The sequence below is a fragment of the Oncorhynchus mykiss genome, chromosome 30, assembly GCF_057628025.1.
Source record: "Oncorhynchus mykiss isolate SJ-2025 chromosome 30, ASM5762802v1, whole genome shotgun sequence".
In the NCBI taxonomy this organism is placed as follows: domain Eukaryota; kingdom Metazoa; phylum Chordata; class Actinopteri; order Salmoniformes; family Salmonidae; genus Oncorhynchus; species Oncorhynchus mykiss.
The window spans coordinates 31,670,880-31,691,530 of record NC_143051.1 but is presented as its reverse complement, the minus strand read 5'-3'; the positions used below and the strand labels follow the sequence as shown (position 1 = coordinate 31,691,530).

The following is a 20,651-nucleotide window of genomic DNA, read 5'->3' as shown; positions in this document are numbered from 1 at the left end:
AATTATACGTACCCATTAATTATTGGAAGAATATAGCTTCCCACTGGGCACAGACGTCAAATCAACATCTATTCCACGTTGGTTCAACGTAATTTAAATGAAGTGGAAACAGCATTGATTCAACCAATTTGTGCCCATTGGGTTATAAATGCCTCATGAGCTTAGTTCAACTCGCATACCCTCCCAGAACCCAAAATATAAGCTTGTTTTACTCCCAAAGTAAATATACACTGTATAGCCTCAAAACATGACTAAAACTATAATTGTGATATCATGGATTGCCAGTCCTTGCATCCATAGCTCTGTCTATGAAGTGGTTACATTTCTCTAGCCCCATCCCTCAGCTTTTTAGCAAAACAGAGGACACTTTCTTATTGTTTCAATTGCTTATTGCCACTTCAAGAGAAGAGTTAAAAAAAATGACACAGAAACGATCAACACCTACTGTAACATCTCTCCAGTTACCTTTAACAACATTTATTACAGTCAGCATAGGAAAATATATTCACATTAGTCGTTGGCATCATTTTGTTTAGTTGTGTTTTTTTAAAGGACGCATAGATGTAAATGTCACAAAATCTCTGAGACGATGATTTACAAAAAAAACAAATTGGAAACAATTTCAAACAAGGGCATTCAGAGTCGCATGTATAAAATTACTAACATGTAAGGTGTGACACTTATTTATCAAATCAGGATTCTGTTTTTTATGTGTACACCAATTATAAATGACTTAGTCTTCCGGTATGAATAAAGTGCAAAACACAACCTGGGGGATTATACATGTAAACTAAAACAGATAATACATCCCATTTTTAATAAACCCCCTAGTCAATACATTTTATGTTTTGACATGTTTCTAAGCTAGGAGTAACAGTGTTTTTATTTTTTATTTTAGAGTAATAGAATCTCTGTCACATAAAACCATGCATGGATAGGTTTCTTTGAACTCTAAGTGTCTTTGAAATTCAAAGACATTCATGTTAAAACAGCACATCAAGTGACCTGTACAATACATGAAACTTCACAGACGTATATCAACAAAAGCACATATGATAAAATGTTTTCGTAGATTTGATAAAACAACAATATTAACAAAATTACTCATTTGCAATCTTTTTATTTGCATGAACTCAAACAAACTGCAAAGCAAAGCTATGAAGCTACTTAACCCCTACATAGCTAGCCGGGCTAGTTTAGAGTGTTACCACCATCAACAGAGCATCTGCAAAGCTTGACCGTGGTCGGTCATGATGTGGTTTAACCGGCAGTTAAGGTCAAGGCACTGCTACCCGTATCCCGATCCTTATCTTTGATTCTCTGACCCGTTTCTTTTGAGCACCGTGGCTCCACAGTGAAAGTTCTCCCACTCACTCATTCACTTACTGCAATACTCATTTAAATGCACACTAAAGGACATGTACTTATTTATGGAAGAGGTTCCCCATGTAAGTCCCCTGGGCCTGCAGTTAATCTGTAGTCGTCCTTCAAACCTACCTCTTTTACTGATATTAACTTGATCTGTCGATTGACTAATACAACTCAGGAGATCATTGCTAGCTCATAGTCCAATGTCATGAATGAGGATAAGGTGAGTTACTATAACCATGTACATGTAATTACACAATTAACAGACCAATAGAATATACTAGATCAGGGGCGGCACACCGTCCTCACCGGGGAGCTACAAAGTGTGCAGGATTTCGTTCTAGCTCTGCTTTAACACAACTGATTTAGCTAATAATGAGCAGTTGATTAGTAGAATAGAATCAGGTGTGTAAGAACAGTGCAGGGACAAAAGCCTGCCTACAAGAAGGTTGGCCACATGTATGTCTATGGTTGGTCACCCCTGTACTACATACAGGCAGGGAAGAAAATCGTCAGGGTTTGAAGACAGACATAGGGAATCCCTGTTTTCCCGGGAAAATAGCGTAGTGTGTAGACAATCTTGAGTCATCACCATTACAGCACCAAATGCATGCACCATGAATTTACATCCAGTTTGTCTCTTCATAAGCCCATAGTTTACAGAAGGACAATAATGTGGCATAAACTAATAATAAAGTATAATTCTGTTGTGCTTATTCTCAATTCAGTCAAACCATCAACTCCATTGAAAAATAAAGCTAACATTGCTTGTTCCAAAACTACCTCAAGCATAACAATCATGTTTTTAATCGTAGTTTAATTAAGAAATAAGGCCCGAGGGGATGTGGTGTATGGCCAAAATATCACGGGCTAAGGGCCGTTCTTAGTCACGACGCAACGGGGAGTGCCTATACACAGCCTTTAAACATAAACCCCCGATGTGCCTTATTGAATTTATAAACTGGTTACCAACGTAATGTTTTGTCATTCCTATGGTATACAGTCTGATATACCACAGCTTTCAGCCAATCAGCATTCAGTGCACAAACCACCCAGTTTATAATTTCTAGTAATCATTACTATTATTAACTAACAGGCTCTTCCCTTTTTGCTTTCTTCATATCAGTGCAAATATTCTTGACATCTGTTTCAATTTAATTCCAAAAGGGCTAAGGCTGGAGATTACAAATTTAAATCTACCCTTGTCAAAGGATGGAAGGTATAAAAAAAAACACATAACCAGCCTATTTAAGGTTGATCATACTTTGGATGATATGCTGGATTTGGAGAGAAGGGTATCAGTATCTTACATTATCATGTACTGCTACGTAATGCATATAAGATGTATGCACCCCTAGGCAAAGCCAGAGTTTAAACGTTTGGCAATGGTGGCTAAAAAACAGTTGTCTCTGCCAGACAGTTTGAATTTGTGAAAATTATATTATAGTACTAGAGTGTATACAGGTACTTATAAAAAAGGGTTTGGCAACCTACATTAGCATCAGGCTAAATTATTTACTAAATCAGCTCTAATATTCCATTAAGTCTCTTTGCCACGCTCAAGGTTTTACACAAGGCTCGTAGGTTTGTGCTTTAATGCTTTCGTCTGAGGTGCTGTAAATTCAAAATGCAAAGGCAAACCTAAACGACTGTTTGTCATAGTCTTGCCTATATGGTGTCTATAATCTTTTGTCATTTACACTAAGTCGCTAACAGGAAGTGCTGTAATATTGGAATTACGCCCAGGTAAGTGCTCGCTTTTCCGTCATACTCCAGTTTAGGGGTTTTGGGGAAGGGGGGCAAACTCACAATCTTGTCACACAATGTTTTAGAATACAGTCGCAGATCCAGTTCCGATGCCTGACAGGGGCATCATTTAAATGTAGTTCCACCAGCAGTGTCATGCCTTCTCCTTTCTTAAGGCGTCAGCATGCTTCAGTCTGGTTGGCGACTAGCCACACTTGGCTTGGCAAACCCAACGAGTGTGCAGCAATAGTACTTTAGTACTAGTAGTTTGTCCATTTTGAGATGCCGTAGCCAGTATACACTTCCTCTAAATAGACAGAATTAATCTAAGATAACTCAAGAAATCTGTCATTAATTTGGACGTTTTTACAAAGATCTTAGTCGCGCAATTTTACATCTAACTAAGATGTTTGTTGCAGTATTTCTCAATGAAATAATGTGCATGAAAATTAGTCGTCTCTCGTTAAATGACAACAAAGACTTTATTGAAGAATCCCGACTGTTGACCAATTACTGACGAATGGGCGTAGACTTCGGCTACCGACTTTGGCTTGCCTCTAGAATTTTTTGGGGTGTTCCCGAACAGCCGAAAAATCCTTACCGAAGTCCAAAATGAACAGAAACGTCACAAAATGTCATCATAATATATGCACAAACTCTTCCTAACTGTTTAGTCTGGGAAGCATGCGGACGCCTTTACTCTGGAAGTCTATTTGAAAGCACAACTACAAACATCAACATAACACAACCAAAGATATAAAAAAAATAACGCTTTGAGGGAAGTTCCTCTCGGGGAGAGTAGCACTTAGAACCTTGAATGGTCTGAACCCGTAAATAGCCCCTCCTCGTCATCAGAACTACAAGAAATCCAATCTCAGGAGTATGGAGCCGCCTTTGTCTATATCTTCGCTCACAATTACAAAGAAAAACATGCAGTTAGAGTCACAGCAAAGAGTTATAAACGGCCCTTTTTACATTGTCAAATGCAAGGGCTAATGGAAGGTCAACAGGGGTATGTAGCGGTTTGGCTTCATCAATCCTTCTTGGCTCTCTGTGCCGCCAATCTTTGATTTCCACCAATCGGTAAGATGGGAGAGGGACTGTGTGGAGCCAGATGAAGCTTGCTACCTGGGAGAAGATGATTGGGGGATTGGGGGTGGTTATCTTCATGCTGAGGGTAGTATAAAGTCCCTTAGTGCTCCCTAGTCTCTGGGACAAGGAGGGTGAGGTTCGGGACTGGGAGGGCCAGTGCTAGGGTCTTTCAACCTTAGTGCTGTCATCAGGCGCAGGGCGGCCCTCCGAGCTAGCCTGGGTGGTGGGGGTCGGCAGATCTTCCGAAGGCTCCATGGGGGTGAGGGTGATCTCCACCTCACCTCGATCCTCCAGCAAAGTGGGCAGGGGCAGGCGGTGCTGGGGGATAGACTGGGAGTTGTTGTTGTTCTTGGTGGTGGGGGGTCTCGGTGCCCTCTGGATGACCTCTACCATGGCCCTGCCCATGTCCCAGTTTGCGTGGCTGGTCCCTGGCAGCAGCAGCAAGGGCCGTGGGTCAGTCTCGAGCACCACATCCCGCTGCTCTGGGTTGCCAGAGTCCGCTACCGAATGTAGCTGGCCGAGCACCACGGCATGCTGGTCCTGGAACACGACCTCCACCACCTGGGAAGAGGAGGAGGACGAGCAGGCTTTCTGGATCACCCCTCCAGTGAGGGACTTCATGATGTGGGCTTGGTTGACCAAAGGTAGGGACGGAGGGGGCGGTTGTGGAGAGGTGGTGTCCTCTGGCCGTGGCTTCCTGGGTCGTCCTCGTTTCCGTTTGGCCGGCGTGCCTCCCGGCTCGGGGCCCCCGCAGGTTGCAGTCGGAGCCTCGAGGGCCCGTTTGGTCACGGCACGGGCCCTCTGCACCACCGACGTTGGTGCCACGGGCACCATGGTAACCGGCGGGGCTTTTTCGGGGTAGGATAGGCTGACGGTGTGGGGGAGGATCATGACGGTCCCGCCTTGGGACTTATCCGGGACGGAGCTGCGAGGCAGGATTCGGGGCAGGTGCTTCATCAGAGCCTCCACCTGCAGGTCACGATCCCCCGGGCGTACTGACTCCGCCCCTTTGGTTGGCTTGTCACTGGACTGCAGTGTCCCCGGCGACGACTGATCCCCAACTTCTTTATCTCTCTGAGAGAAACAACATCATTGTGTTACATAAAGTCGATATGAGTAGATATGGCTCATTATTACAACTTCGAGAAGTATGTTTCTGTACTTTGCATTTAGTCTTTGAAAGGGTATTGTTGATGCTCTACCTTAGCATCAGAGCTGCTCCCTTCTGTCTCCGGCCCACCTCCTTTTGACGGTACTGGGTTCTTCTTGATCACCTTGTGGGGCTTTGCAGGTCCTCCTGTGAGACACAAAGAAAAATGACTGATGGTTACAAGAAATTCCAATCATGAGACGGTTGCGGATGGTATTGGAGATGACTGAACACAGTGTAATGGAGATGAGGAAACTGAGACTCACCTGCCATCGCGGCAGAAGTGACGAGTTCAGCCTGGCTGCAGCGTGGGTTGACGATGTGCTCCTGCACAAGAAAACGGGCAATCTCGACCACTGTGTCAAAGGAACGTTTGAGGATCTTCTGGGCCCAATCACAGATGAGCTCACAAGCCGCCTCCGTCACCTCTTGCTTGTAGGTCTGCACCAGCTCCGTCAGCTCCGACTATATGGAAGAATAGTTTTAATCACCATTGACTGTCATTTTTGCACACAACTATAGCAAAAGCAATGGTTGTGTCCTATCATATAAACAGGATGTGCAGTTGACTAGTCATACGTACTGGGTCATTTTTCAGGTCCAGGTTTGGCAACAGTGGCATGTTTAGCACTGTCTTCCTACGAATTCCACTATAACAATATGTGTCAGCGGAGGAGTTAAGGATGAACTGTAAACAGAAAGGGGAACCGCAACCTATTGATAAGTGGAGAGGGTATGGTAATACTTGTTTGATCCTTCGTACTCGGTGGCATCATTCTATCCACATTTCCCACATTGTGCAACAATATAAAAATAGGATGCAAATAGGATGAATTGAAGTATAGGTGAATCCCTGAATTCCATCTAGCATTCAGGGAGACGCTTGAATACTTAATTTGCAGGTGTCAATGCAGTTGTGGCAAGCAAAAGTAAAATTGTGTTAAAATACTTAAAGGGCCTCCCAAAACAACCTCCTGACAGACTAAAAGGATATTTGGACTGTCCCCTGCCACCGAGCCTCCGGGCTTTGATGTTGGGGAAGATGTCACGGATGATCTTCCCAAAGTTGGCAGCACTCAGAGGCCGGTGCTGCAGGTTTTCACAGTATCTCCTGGGTTATTACGGGGCAATAGATCATAACATTAGCTGTGTCGATTTCATTACGGCACACCGTGGCAAAGCATTTGCAATGGAAAACAAAAAACTAGTATTTCTTATTGATGTCCAGGTAGTCCGGGTTCACAAGTACATTTCTAATTCACAGTCACAGCTGTGCCTCATTACAATAACTTACTTGTATGTCTCGTAGACGTCTTGCTTGGGCAGGCAGGTGTCTACGTGCTCCTCCAGGTGGCTGCGGATCCAGTTGCAGGTGTGCAGCTGGTCAGCTGTGTTGAAGGAACTGGGGTCACTGCTGCTGCTGCTGCTGCTGCTGCTCAGGACAAACATAACCAAGCTATCAGTATATCTCAGCAGCCATCTTTTGCTGATAAAACAATATATTTTTATTGTGGAGGAAAAAAGTGACAGTTCAATGTCGACATTTTGAAACTACACTGAACAAAAAATATAAAACGCAACATGCAACAATTTCAGAGATTTTACTGAGTTACAGTTCATATAAGGAAATCAGTCAATTTAAATAAATTCATTAGGCCCTAATTTATGAATTTCACATGACTGGGAATACATACGTGCATCTGTTGGTCACAGATACCTTTTTAAAAAAGGTAGGGGCATGGATTAGAAAACCAGTCAGTATCTGGTGTGACCACCATTTGTCTGATGCTGCGTGACACATCTCCTTCACATAGAGTTAATCAGGCTGTTGATTGTGGCTTGTGGAATATTGTTGAAACCGGGATTCATCCGTGAAGAGCACACTTCTCCAGCGTGCCAATGACCATTGAAAGTGAGCATTTGTCCACTGAAGTCGGATACGACACCAAACTTCTGTCAGGTCAAGAACCTGGTGAGGACGACGAGCACGCAGATGAGCTTCCCTGAGATGGTTTCTGACAGTTTGTTCAGATATTCTTCGGTTGTGCAAACCCTACAGTTTCATCAGCCGTCAGGGTTGCTGGTCTCAGACGAGGTCCTGGGCTGGCGTAGTTACACCTGGTCTGCGGTTGTGCAAACCCTACAGTTTTATCAGCCGTCAGGGTTGCTGGTCTCAGACGAGGTCCTGGGCTGGCGTGGTTACACCTGGTCTGCGGTTGTGAGGCCGGTTGGACGTACTTCCAAATTTTCTAAAACGACGTTGGAGGCAGCTTATAAAATGAACATTCAATTATCTGGCAACAGCTCTGGCGGACATTCCTGCAGTCAGCATGCCCATTGGACTCTCCGCCTAAAACTTGGTGGCATTTGCACGTGGAACATTTCTTGGATCTTTTATTTCAGCTCATGAAGCATGGGACCAAGACTTTACACGTTGCCTTTATATTTTTGTTTAGTATAGTTAAGGTGGTGATTTTTTTTTTTTAAATGTAAGAAGATATGCACATCCCAAACTTTTCAGAGCCCCAGAACATGTTAACAAATAATAAGATGAAAAGCCAGCACACGGTTCATGTTGCTGCTGTTTTATTCCAGATCAAACATGCACTGTGGAACTGGCAATAATAATAGTCAATGTGCACTCACATTTTGACATGCACCAAAATAACAATCACACAATTTCAATCATTGTGTCATAACTGTTTTTAACCGATTGATAAACTATTAACTAAATAATTAAGAGTTTATAAACTACTTATAACAGCATTTATAAATATTTTTAAGTGTTACTGGGGAAAAAGTCTATGTGACTGGGTCACTGGTTATCAAACAGATGTAGTACATCTCTGACCTTTATTGAGCTTTGTATGCTCCTTGAGTTTCTGTGTGTACATGTTGACAATAACACCCTTGAAAATGTGGATCTCTTCCCTTACCTTGGCAGTGTTCTGTCCTCCAAAGCTGACATCGATGCAGAAATACACCACCGCCTAAGTTGTGCCAGCGGGGCCATTGCCAGACTGAGAAAAAGAGTTTGTGGAATTTGGAGATGTGTGCATGTTCGAGATACATAGATCTGCATGGTCTGTTGAAATCTGTTGATCTGTGCAGAATCTTTGCATCTCAAAAGCACACAATAACATCCAGATCAAAACTCCTTCTCTACAAACCTTAAACCACCAGTAGGTAGGTACAGTACACCCCCCTCTGGATGGAGCACTGCTTCAATGCTTGATTGCATGACACCTATTGCATCTCTAACAGACTGAACGGAAATAAAACAAATGGGGAAGGCCATCCACAGTGGGGCTTCACAACATGAAAAAGACCTCAACCATGCCACTGGGGACAAGCGGCAACAACAAAAGGAGAGGCTAAACATCAACCACTATCAACCACTACCGCCACATACACTGGCCTCTTTAGTGGGATTTGTGGGTCATACATCAGCCTCTTCAGTCATCTGAAGAGACACAAATATGTCCCACCAGGAGGACAATCATAGAGTGCTAGACCCAGAGTGATTGCTGATGATAATGATGCTCACCTTTTCTCCCCTGAACTGGGGCCAGAAGGCAGCTGGAGGTAAAGGTAGAGTTTGTCGTTGTCAGAGAAGCGCTGCACATCTTGCTGTGGGTAGGAGAGACATAGGAAAATCTGGGTCTTAAACCATTCATAGACAAGGCCATTCATACACAATACAATACCAAAGATGTTTCGGCACTCACCAGGATAACATCCACTTTCCCCTGTATATTCTTACTACGAAAAGAAACAACAATTACTGTTATACACAAACACATTTCTGAAGACTTTCTAATGACACTGATGGATTAGCTGTATGAGATAAATAGCAGGTAATGTTGGAGAGGGTGCTGATACGACACAATACTTTATTGTCCATTTTGATCATTTAAGCAGTGGCTGTGTGGACAGAGGGGTGGGACTTACGAGATGTTGCTCTTTAGTTTCTGCAGCAGCAGGCTAGGCTCTGTGTCTCCCTCTCCTGAGTCCAGACCCTCCCGCTTGGAGGGGTCTGCCTTCAACCTGTCCTCCGTCATTGTTTGCTCACACAGCGGTGGCAAACGCACCCTGAGGCCTCTGAAATTAGGAGAGGAGGGTAAATGTGATAAAACTGTTCCAAAGCACTATGACATTTGGCTGGGGGCTGTCATTTTAAAAGTACATTTTAGTTTTAGTTGAGGACGGAAAATATATCCCTCCACATCCAACAATGCTGGTTATTGGACATGCACAATGTTAGTGATTTTTCATCTGATAAGCTGCCCAAGAACAGCAATGCTGCCCAGGGCATTGGACTAGTAACCGAAAGGTTGCAAGATCAAATCCCCGAGCTGACAATGTAAAAATCTGTTGTTCTGCCCCTGAACAAGGCAGTTAACCCAGGCTGTCATTGAAAATAAGAATTTGTTCTTAACTGACTTGCCTAGTTAAATAAAGGTTTAAAAGAAGAAGCCTTCAATTGAAATCTAAATGCAAACTGACAATAGCAGCTGTTTAGGAAGGTAAAACTTGAGGATCATACCTGACTATGATGGTAGTACTGATATGAGTTGGCAGGGTTCAATGTAGCTGACTAAACTAAACTCCATGGTGAAGGAAGTTTCTGATAAATTCCACCAACAGAGTGGAGCAAAGACAATGCTTTGTGGAATTCAGCTCAGACAACATGCCCACAGTCAATAAAAAAAGTAAAAATATTATGCAACGCTTCCATTTACCTATGTTTATCCTCTAGAGTTGCGTGCCTTTGTTAGGTTCTGACAAACACAGTGAAAAACTAACAGACAACCAGTCAAAGCTCAAACCAAGTTTATTCACCCATTGGGTCAAACAGCTGAAAAGACATGTTTACACAGGCCCATATATTTATACCCTCCTTCTAGGTGGAGGCTCCTCCTTGCACATCTGGATAGCCAATACATCTCGGCCCACATTCTTCACTCCTCCCTAACTCATGGCTGTCCTGCCTTACCAGTGACTGAAACCAGGCTGTTGCCCTTCTCCTCTCCAAAGGATACATGAGATTTAACAATAACATGTTCTGATAGAATGTAAACTTTTTGCACTCCCATTTCTCACTCAGTAGATTTCCATACACCCAGTTCTAATATGGTAACATGAATAAGGGTATTTCAAGTTAGAGCCCAACAACTTAAATCCATACTTTTTCAATAAATGTTAGTCAAATACAACCACAGACTGTTTGCTCATCGCTGTTGCACTAAGATGGCAAATCAGAAACAAGTGTGCATGTGCCAATTGAATCTCAACAAGGAACAAGTCGGCGGTTTTTGATTAAAGTATATTAAAAAAGTATGGATTTCAGCAAACAAAGAAAGACACGCAATTACAGAGGACAAACATATGTACAAGGTAAGCATTTCATAATTGAAATGTTTTGAAGTATTGACCTTGAGCGAATCGATGTAGTCGGAGCTGAATTCCACAAAGCCTGTTCTCTGCTCCGCTCCGTTGGTGGAGTTCATCAGAAACTTTCTTCACCCTGGAGTTGTCAGCCAGGTTCAATTATAAGATTTAATGGAATGCAATGAAGTAGGGTGTTCAATCAAAACCGCATATTCTGACCAATGGATCAAATAATCTGTTCCAAAGTATTCCCAAGCATAATAGAGAGAGAGATATGTGACTAATAAAATTGGATTTGGTATGATTTTGTTTAACAAGTAATACTTTTTTTCTCAAAAAGATAGGGGTCAAAATTACTGACACGTCTAAAGATTCTTATAAATAAAGTAGTCAAAAGATTAGAATTTTGTCCCATATTCATAGCACGCAATGACTACATCAAGTTTGTGACTACAAACTTGTTGGATGCATTTCTACTTCGTTTTGGTTGTGTTTCAGATACTTTTGTGCCCAGTATAAATTAATGGTGAATAATGTAGTGTCATTTTTGAGTCACTTTATTGTAAATTGGAATATAATATGTTTCTAAACACTTCTACAATAACCTAATGTGGATTCTACCATGATTACGGATAATCTCGAATTAATAGTGAATAACGATGAGTGAGAAAGTTACAAAGGGCCAAAGATCGTACTCCTCTCCTGTTATTGGTAATGGGGAAAGGTTAGCATGTCTTGGCTGGGGGTATGATATTTGACCCTCTGTAACTTTCACTCTCATCGTTATTCACGATTAATTCAGGATTATTCATAATGGATTGTACTGCAAAAGTGAAATTGAATATATTAACAGGAAAAAAATATTCTATGTACTATCAATATTTGCATTTTATTATTTTTAAAAAATGATAAAAGTCTGGTGTGTACTGTATAGCCAAGATCTAGTACAATGAAGCGTGCAACTGCTACAAGGCTTTCACCAAAATAGAAAACACATCAGTCAATTGAACAGCCAGGGACACTCCCACTACGGCACTATCAGTGTCTGGAATAATAATAACAAATGGGAGTAAAACATGCACGATGCTGTCTGCGTTTCCAAAACATGACAATAGGGCGATTAAGTAGGATAATTAAAACAGAAGTGTTCATTATTATAAAGCTTGATAGGCATAATGCAATGGCGCATTGAGCAATGACAGAGTGCAGCCGCTGTGAAGCTGGCTCACCAGGCTGTCACTACAGTAGCACGGTGCCGAAATACTATAAGAGGCATGGTTTTGGAGTAACACTACCAGCCATGACGGGTCTTTATCTCACTAGCGTTGCAAGCTATTCGCTTCGCCTTCTTAGCTAGCTACCAACTTTCATTATTTGAGACCGTTAACAATGTATGTTTCATGTCTCGGCATATGCAATTCCACAATTTGCATACTTCCCGCTTTTTGGGTTTATCGACACAACATGTTTCAATTCACTGTGGCTAGCTAGCCACACACTGGTTGTCAGTTTTCGGGGGATTTAAATGCACATATAACAAAGATAACAAAACAAATTCGACAGGCATTTAACACTTGTAGATTCACGGAATGCTGTTATTTAATCTTAGCAAGTGACTGACGTTAGCTAAGCTTAATAGCTAGCTAGCTGGGCTAGCTTTAAATGCTAACATTAGCAAGCATTGAAACATCTTTTGAAACATGAATTGTAACAGAATTCAAACTTTTTCAACAATATATCAAAGTAATGTTTAAATTGCACATACTATTCTGTGATATATATGATAAAAACCTATTTAAGTATTTATTTTATAAAAGAAAAAGAAAGTACCTGAGCCAAAGCTACAGCAAAAATCCCCTTTCAGAATTTTTTGTGATTGGACAACTATGTTATGTCTGCCTGACTACAAAGCAAACGTCAATTCCAATTGGTGGATTGTTCTAATTCTACTCAGATACCAAGTGCAACTTAAATTCTATTGGTTCAATTGCTTTATTTTCTTGCTAAAGATTATTCTGATAGGAGGCGTTATGACTGGTCTGCCCAGTAACTGAGCTGATGGCTCGTCTGGCAATATTCTGCCTAGTGACAGAAACTTGATTGGTTTACACGTATGGGAATATGTTATTTCCTATTGGGCCGGATTTTCAGAATCAGTTTACTACGGGTGCGTTCGTAAATTCGCTCTGGCTATCCGTTTTAAAAGCACTCTCGACTGAGGGTTTATTTATTTTATTTAACCTTTATTTAACTAGGCAAGTCAGTTAAGAACAAATTCTTATTTTTGCCAGAGCGCACTGCTGAATTTACGAACACCCAACACCCGTCAGTAAACGTCGGCAAAAAAAAGCGTAATGAAATTGTTGCACAGTTACAGTCACCAACGCTCAGGATAACATGAACACTGCCTAACCAGCTCTGCTAGGTCGAGGAAAATGGTCAGAGTGAGGTGTTCTCTCATTTATGTCTGGAAGTAGATAGCAAGCTAGCTAACTTTAGCTTGGGTGCTTGACAGCTGTTGTGAGGTCAAAACACTCGGATCAACTATACTCCCCGTCCAATGTGCGCTCTGAATGCTCCGAGAGCTGAACGCTCAGAACTTACAAACGCCCAGACCACACTTTCAGTGCAATCTGGCACCCCAGAGTGAATTTACGAACGCACCATATGTAAACTTGACCTTCTACAAGCATTCAGCACAATTTAACTCCACTCTGTTTCTACTCCTTTCATTTGGACTAAATCATCGAACATTTATAATAAAACTAATACAGCTATTGTTGAGTTTCTTGTTGTATTGATTATGCTACTGGTAAACGTTTACATGTGGTTAGAAATAAGATATGTAATTTTGTGCTTCAGTTAAAATTATCTGCCTCCTGTTTCCCACAATTCCATATTCTTTGCAGCAGAACACGAAACAAGGTTTGTCGTCACATCCGCAAATTTGCAACATGGATTCAAGCGGGTTGAAACTCAATTTCTGGGAAAATGGACCAAAACCCGGACAATTTTATTCATTTCCAGGCAGTAGTCTAACCCCAGGATGCGGACCTATCAAACACACGCTGTAAGCGAATCATTTTGAGTAATTTGAGTAGAGATCCCTAATAATGTCCTCACGCTTTCAATTTTCTCGGTAAGCTGCATCATCATGGCGGAGCAAGCCGATGGAGCTACTCTAGCTAGTTATGTTGAGCTACTAACGCTAGCTAGGTAACGTTATCTAACTAAACCTGATATGCTCTCGGGATTTCTTATTCTATTTCTAACAAATTGGCTGATGATAAATTGCCCATCTATGCCTCGCTAGCTGGCTACCTAATCATAGTCACCAGATTGTCTGTAGTGCTGCCTCAAGCACTCAGATGTAGTGCCTTAGACCGCTGTGCCACTCGGGAGCCCAATACGTGGTTAATGCTAGCTAACAAAACTCACCACAATAAAGGATACTATTGAAGCATATTATTTAACTAGTCCTACTCCCGGCATGGTTTCATTATATATGCATGAGTCTAAATAAACGTCCAGCATGCATCGCTCTGTATTGCATTGTAGTGTAACGTTAGACTTACTCATGACAAACTTTCACATTTTTCCCACCCTGAACTCAAGAAACCCCATGGTGACGGGAACATCAGTACTGGGAGTGAAGTTTACAGGTGGCGTCATAATCGCAGCTGATATGCTAGGCTCCTATGGTTCCCTAGCACGGTTCCGTAACATCTCTCGACTCATGAAAGTGAACGACAGCACCATTCTGGGTGCCTCCGGCGACTACGCAGACTACCAGTACATGAAGCAGATCATCGAACAGATGGTGTAAGTTTAAGGTTTCTTTCAGAAACCTAAATCTTTTTTTTATTCCTTTATTTAACTAGGCAAGTCAGTTAAGAACAAATTCGTATTTACAATTACAGCCATCACTGGACAAACCCAGACGACACTGGGGCCAGTTGTGCACCACCCTATGGGACTCCCAATCACGGCCAGTTGTGACTGGATTCGAACCAGATTGTCTGTAGTGCTGCCTCAAGCACTCAGATGTAGTGCCTTAGACCGCTGTGCCACTCGGGAGCCCAATACGTGGTGAATATTTCCATTCACAATCATGGACCAAGGCACATGTATAGCAAATACACAAGCAGGCACATACACAACAAATAGAGTAGTTCATAGTATATGTAGTGGCGATTCCCTATGAAAAGTTACTGGCACAGGAGAGAGCCGTCCATAACACGTCCACAAGAATCAGCTTTACAAACGTTAACCTTTTCGGGTGAAGTTCCCATTTTATTGCACATATGAAATATAAATAGCTCCAATACACATTCCTATACAGAAGGTGCAGAGAGATGCATTCTATAAGCTGTATCTGTGATACCGTAAGAACTGTATGTCCTGTTCTCTCACCTGTGCTAATCCTTCCTAGTCACCTGTGCTAATCCTTCCTGGTCACCTGTGCTAATCCTTCCTGGTCACCTGTGCTACCTACAGTGCATTCGGAAACTATTCAGACCCCTTGACTTTCCACTTTTTTTTACATTACAGCCTTGTCATAAATAAAAATGTAACTAGGCAAAAACAGGTTTTTAGACTGGGAAAAAAAACTGAAATATCTCATCTACATAAGTATTCAGACCCTTTACTCAATACTATGTTGAAGCACCTTTGGCAGTGATTACAGCCTCGGGTCTTCTTGGGTATGACGCTACAAACTTGGCACATTGTATTTGGGGAGTTTTTCCCTTCTCTGCAGATCTCTCCAGAGATGTTCGAACGGGTTTCATTTTTATATTTTTATTTTATTTAACTAGGCAAGTCAGTTAAGAACAAATTCTTATTTTCAATGCCAGCCTAGGAACAGTGGGTTAACTGCCTTGTTCAATGGCTGAACTATTTGTACCTTGTCAGCTCAGGGATTTGAACTTGCAACCTTTCGGTTACTAGTCCAACGCTCTAACCACTAGGCTACGCTGCCGCCCCGGGTTCAAGTCCGGGCTCTGGCTGGGCCACTCAAGGATATTCAGAGACATGTCCCGAAGCCACTCCTGCATTGTCTTGGCTGTGTGCGTAGGGTCGTTGTCCTGTTGGAAGGTGAAACTTTGCCCCAGTCGGAGGTCCTGAGTGCTCTGGAGCAGGTATTTTTATCAAGGATCTCTCTGTACTTTGCTCCGTTCATCTTTCCCTTGATCCTGACTAGTCTCCCAGTCCCTGCCACCGAAAAACATCCCCACAGCATGATGTTGCCACCACACTTCACCGTAGGGATGGTGCAATTGGAGGTACCGGTTGGAGTTGGGTGTGATTCTGCAAATGGAGAGAAATAATAGGGCCAAATCCTAATTTATTTAGATTGTTTCAGAGGAACATTTGTAATCTGTGCAGGTCAACTTGACAGTTGCATGCCATGACAAGGAAGCTTCTGTATTTAGCCAAGTAGCAAGTGAATGCAGAGCAAATTGAAGTTTGGGAGGCTTATTCCACCTGAGGTCTTTTGTCTCTGTAATATGGATTTTTTTTTGTTTTGTTCCTCCAGATACATGGGAGTTTAAGGAGTACATTTTATTTCAATCTCCATCAAGTGGTGTTGAAACTGGGGGGAAAAATATATATTAATGGATGTTCAACCACTGAAATGTGAAATTGTAAGATGTAGTCCATCTGTTTCTACATCTTCTAAATACTTTTTATTAAAATGTCAGTACAATATTTAGCAAGGAAGGATACATTCAGACAATGTATAAAACATTGGACTACTGGGGGATGTATAGGAAGAGACGACTCTGGGTTATTGTTCAGTGGTAGTAATGCAGACTTCCACCAATTGATCTTGTGTCCTGCAATTTTTCTAGAAGCATTAAAGATATCTTAAAGGTGGGGAAGAGACTGAGAAACATTCTGGAGGGGCTGCTTTGTTTGAATGGTTTCTGGCATCGTTTCCTTTGCTTGGTTATCTCCCTGAGGACCACCAGTGATCAGATCTCTCTGGTTGTGTCCCAGGATCGATGAGGAGCTCCTAGGTGACGGCCACAGCTACAGCCCAAAAGCCATCCACTCCTGGTTGACGCGGGTAATGTACAACCGCCGCAGCAAGATGAACCCACTGTGGAACACTGTGGTCATCGGTGGATTCTACAATGACGAGAGGTGGCTTGAGTTTCCAGCATCTTTAACTAGTCATTTTTTGTTGTTGTCCTTATCAGAGTTCATGCCAAGAGGTGGAGCTCTTAAAATTGCTTAGAAATGTGGGAGTGCCCGTTGTCATGTTAGACTATTTTAACCATGATCCTGGTTAGTTTTTGCCTTTAACAAACCTCCTACCCTGGTTTCGAAGTTAACATCAAACTGACTGGGGATCTGCAGCTATAAATAATTATAGTAGCTAGCTACAATAAAATAGATTAATAACTTGTATTTTTCTCTAGCTTCCTGGGCTACGTGGACAAGCTGGGTGTGGCCTATGAGGCACCTACAGTGGCTACAGGGTTTGGCGCTTACCTGGCACAGGTGAGAGGACAAATGAGCTAATAAACACGAGGGGACTACTACTGTGTGGCAGTATTAACTTCTATACATTTCATAGTTTTATAACTTATCTTTAGCAATTGAAAGATAAGATGCCATAGTTTATATTTGAAAGATTGGCTAAAGTTGTAATTCCTTTTCCAAGTTGTAGAGCTGAGCTACACTAGTTCATATTGAAATAGTGGCAACCCCTTCTGGGACAAGAAATTGTATGAATATAATTGGAAGTAATCTGTACTGCATGATGCTTCTGCATAAAATTAAGATGTTACCTCATGTTGATACTGTATGTAAAAATGGATGTTCCACAGTTGGAAGTACTACACAGAACCTTGCAGTATGTCTGGGTTTGTTTAGTGTACGGTTATTCTTTGTGTCCATGCAGCCCCTGATGAGGGAGGTGGTAGAGAACAAGGTAGAGATCACGAAGGATGAGGCCCGGGCTCTGATTGAGCGCTGCCTCAAGGTGCTATACTATCGCGACGCTCGCTCCTACAACAGGGTGAGTCGTTAGTCTCGGGAACTGTCCAGAATTTAATGTTATTTTCAACAGCACATTGACATTCCCAATGTTTCTATTTTGAAGCTACCAGTCTCGTAGCTATTTGTGACGTTACTGTTTGTCTATTTCTAGCATGAAATTGCCATTGTGACAAAAGAAGGCGTGGAGATTGTTGGCCCCATGTCCTGTGAGACCAACTGGGAAATTGCCCACATGGTCAGGTAAGTTATAGCCACATAACTTGTTTCGACTGTCCAGTCAGAAGTGTCAAAGGCCCATAGAGTTGGCATTGTAGTATCACTTCAGGAAAATTGTTTAGTTGTCATTTCTTTGTCCTAAATTGAACAACTATGTAGAGCTTGTGGAATATTTCACACAGCATGTGCCTGTTATATATAATATGACAATGTAATAATGTACATTTTCTTTTGCAGTGGGTTTGAATGATGACGATAAGGACTGTACGTTAAGCCACACTATTGGTCTGTCCATTCTACAATGTTACCGCTTTGATAGAACTGCTATGTAACAAATTTACACCCCCCCCCCCCCCTTTTGTAATATGAAAAATAAATGTTGTAAACTTCTGAATGGGTGAGTTATTTAAACTTGAATGACAGTCAGGCTTAAATTAAATCTGGTGAAATTGAGATTATATTCATATACTGTAATTGGAAAGGTCCACACAAGCAGAGCTGCAGGCAAACATTCATGAGAAGAAATTACATCTTTGGACTTCTGTAATACCCAGATTTATCCACATCAGGGGTAAGAAGACCCTGTGTCAAGAACAAATCTAGTCTGTTTCCATGTTAAACACATTTTTGGTTCAACCATACAGAACTGCACCAGACTATATGCTGTTAATACCACAAAGAGAAACCCACCATTAAAGCAGACCCAACACTTTATTTCATATTTTAAAAAATAGTTAATCGTTCAGGTGGAGAAAATAAAAGACAAACCTGAGAGGTAGACTGCCATCTCTTGGATTCCATCCTAAGGCATGATCTGAGATTTCCTGTGAACGGCATGGTTGGTCTGAGGTAATTTCTCATTATGGCTACATTTCTTTCAATAAATTGAAACGATGGCCAATTGATAAGGGATGGGCTGTTTGTCTTAGCAAAATCCATCACAGCTTTATAAATAAAGTAGATCGGAAGATGTCAGAGCTCTGGCACCATTTCTACATCCACATACAGTCATACATTTGAGTTAATAGAATATCAAACATTCCCTACTAGAAGTGACATTCTGATCTCACTGATAAGAAATTAGAGTACAAGTTATTTACAAAGCGTGTAGTCTAGTGTTGACAGGAAGAGACTGTTTTTAATTGCATAAGACAATGAAGGATTTTTATCAATAATGACTAAATGTATACATTTGGCGTCGAGTTATAATTCACGGCGTGGTCTGTTAAAGAATGTTGGTACATAGGCCAAGAGGAAGGGTCAACAGACAACTCATGATCACAGTAAAACAAACAGTAAAGATGTCTGGTCCCCAACCAGGGAGGGGAGAAACCGTTGGGCGTGCAGTAGATTCTGTAACATATGGTAGCAGAAGATACGCAATGTGTATGTGTTGGAATTGAATTGAAAAGCAGCTTTGTCATGATCCAGGAGGAGGGACATTTTTGTAAGACATGACGTTATGTGTGGTATATAAACAAATTTTATAAAAAATAAGAACCTTAATTCTTAAGTGGACAAAGTATTTTGCTTTGTCACAAGTGAATTGGTTAATGAACATAGAGGAATTTAATTCCTCTAACAGACAGGTTGTATTAGTCATTGCTGAACCTTATAGGGTTACATGTAAAACACAGCAGCTTGTCATTGAAAGTTGCATCACCTTCCCAAGTGAAAGGAACAAGCATGTGCAGTTTAACGGGTCCGGTACAGTCTTCAGAGCTATCCCATCTCTGCTTCAAATGTCACAAATCCCTTGGTTTGAAAGTGTCAAAAGATCCAAGTCTGTAGTCTGAGGTGTCGGTCCGCCAATGATGAACAATCAGTTTCCTCAAAACCGTGAAAAGACTCCAGATCGCTGTCCTTCTCAAACACGTGCTTGCGGTTTGGGTGGCGGCGAGGGCAAGGTGTACGCCGACGTAATGTCCGAGCTCACCCCTTTGTCCTTCATTAGCACTTCAGCGCTCTTCGACCTTGCTGGAGAAAACATGACAAGAGCCTCGGTCAGGCTCTGCACCAGTTCTGCCGGACCTTTCTCTCCTTCCTCATGCGGTGTGCAAACCATCATGAAGGACTGCTGGAAGATCTGGGGCTGCGTTGCCAAGCACGAGACCACGTCACCTAGACATTCCACCAGCAGTAAGGCCAGGTCACCTGGCCCCAGAGTCACAGCTCCTTCATTCTGGGTGTGCATTGCACACCAGCGGGCCTGTAGAAACTCCTTCGTAACAGGCGCCACGCACAGCTCCAGGGGCTGCAGGCGGCATGAACAGCCGATGGGGATCACCGCCGGCAGGGTGTTGCTGCTGTTGAGGGCAGCCAGGAAGTCGTCAGCCAGGTGGCCGTGGTGGGTGTCCATGATCAGCAGACCTTTTCCCCCTGCCTGGGGGTTCACATGCTTCTGCCACACCTTAGAGAGCCACAGCTGGAGCCGCTCGTTGTCCGTAAAGCCTTGCGGGCGCGCCTCCAGGAAGACAGAGTCCGGGATGGCCTTCGGGAGGTGTGGAGGGTTGCCTTTGAGGAACACCATGGTGGGCAGCATGGTGCCGTCGGCCAGCCCTGCTAGGACCACCTCTATCAGGGGCTCCCCAGTGCCGATCAACTGAAACGCCTCGGGGTCTGTCTTGAGCTTATCCAGGTCCACGAACACAGAGAGCTCGTCAATGCATCCAATGGA

General features: G+C 42.5%; 2 protein-coding genes across 5 annotated transcripts; one reads left to right on the top strand and one right to left on the bottom strand.

The window, feature by feature from the left end:
- Positions 1 to 442: 442 nt before the first annotated feature.
- Positions 443 to 12,662, bottom strand: LOC110488296 (DNA-binding protein RFX5). Of its 4 annotated transcripts, none has more exons than XM_021560467.3 (11): positions 12,578 to 12,662; positions 10,792 to 10,883; positions 9,308 to 9,457; positions 9,085 to 9,118; positions 8,904 to 8,986; positions 6,651 to 6,791; positions 6,351 to 6,467; positions 5,940 to 6,018; positions 5,623 to 5,821; positions 5,409 to 5,503; positions 443 to 5,280 (listed from the first exon to the last, which is right to left on the bottom strand). In XM_021560467.3, the coding sequence occupies exons 3-11, from the start codon at positions 9,415 to 9,417 to the stop codon at positions 4,366 to 4,368; spliced, it is 1,773 nt and encodes a 590-aa protein (XP_021416142.1). In that variant the 5' UTR covers positions 9,418 to 9,457; positions 10,792 to 10,883; positions 12,578 to 12,662; the 3' UTR covers positions 443 to 4,365. The 4 variants fall into 4 exon arrangements, with proteins under 4 accessions (XP_021416142.1, XP_021416145.1, XP_090084515.1 ...); XM_021560470.3 differs by having other exon boundaries at positions 6,651 to 6,788; XM_090228389.1 differs by lacking the exon at positions 10,792 to 10,883 and having other exon boundaries at positions 6,651 to 6,788; positions 12,578 to 12,632.
- A 1,034-nt stretch (positions 12,663 to 13,696) lies between these two features.
- Positions 13,697 to 18,364, top strand: LOC100135967 (proteasome subunit N3). Its single transcript, NM_001124307.1, is given in 7 exon segments — positions 13,697 to 13,817; positions 14,363 to 14,569; positions 16,751 to 16,897; positions 17,176 to 17,257; positions 17,661 to 17,777; positions 17,910 to 17,998; positions 18,212 to 18,364. Coding segments are annotated over 7 exon segments (771 nt in total). The 5' UTR covers positions 13,697 to 13,701; the 3' UTR covers positions 18,225 to 18,364.
- Positions 18,365 to 20,651: the final 2,287 nt, after the last annotated feature.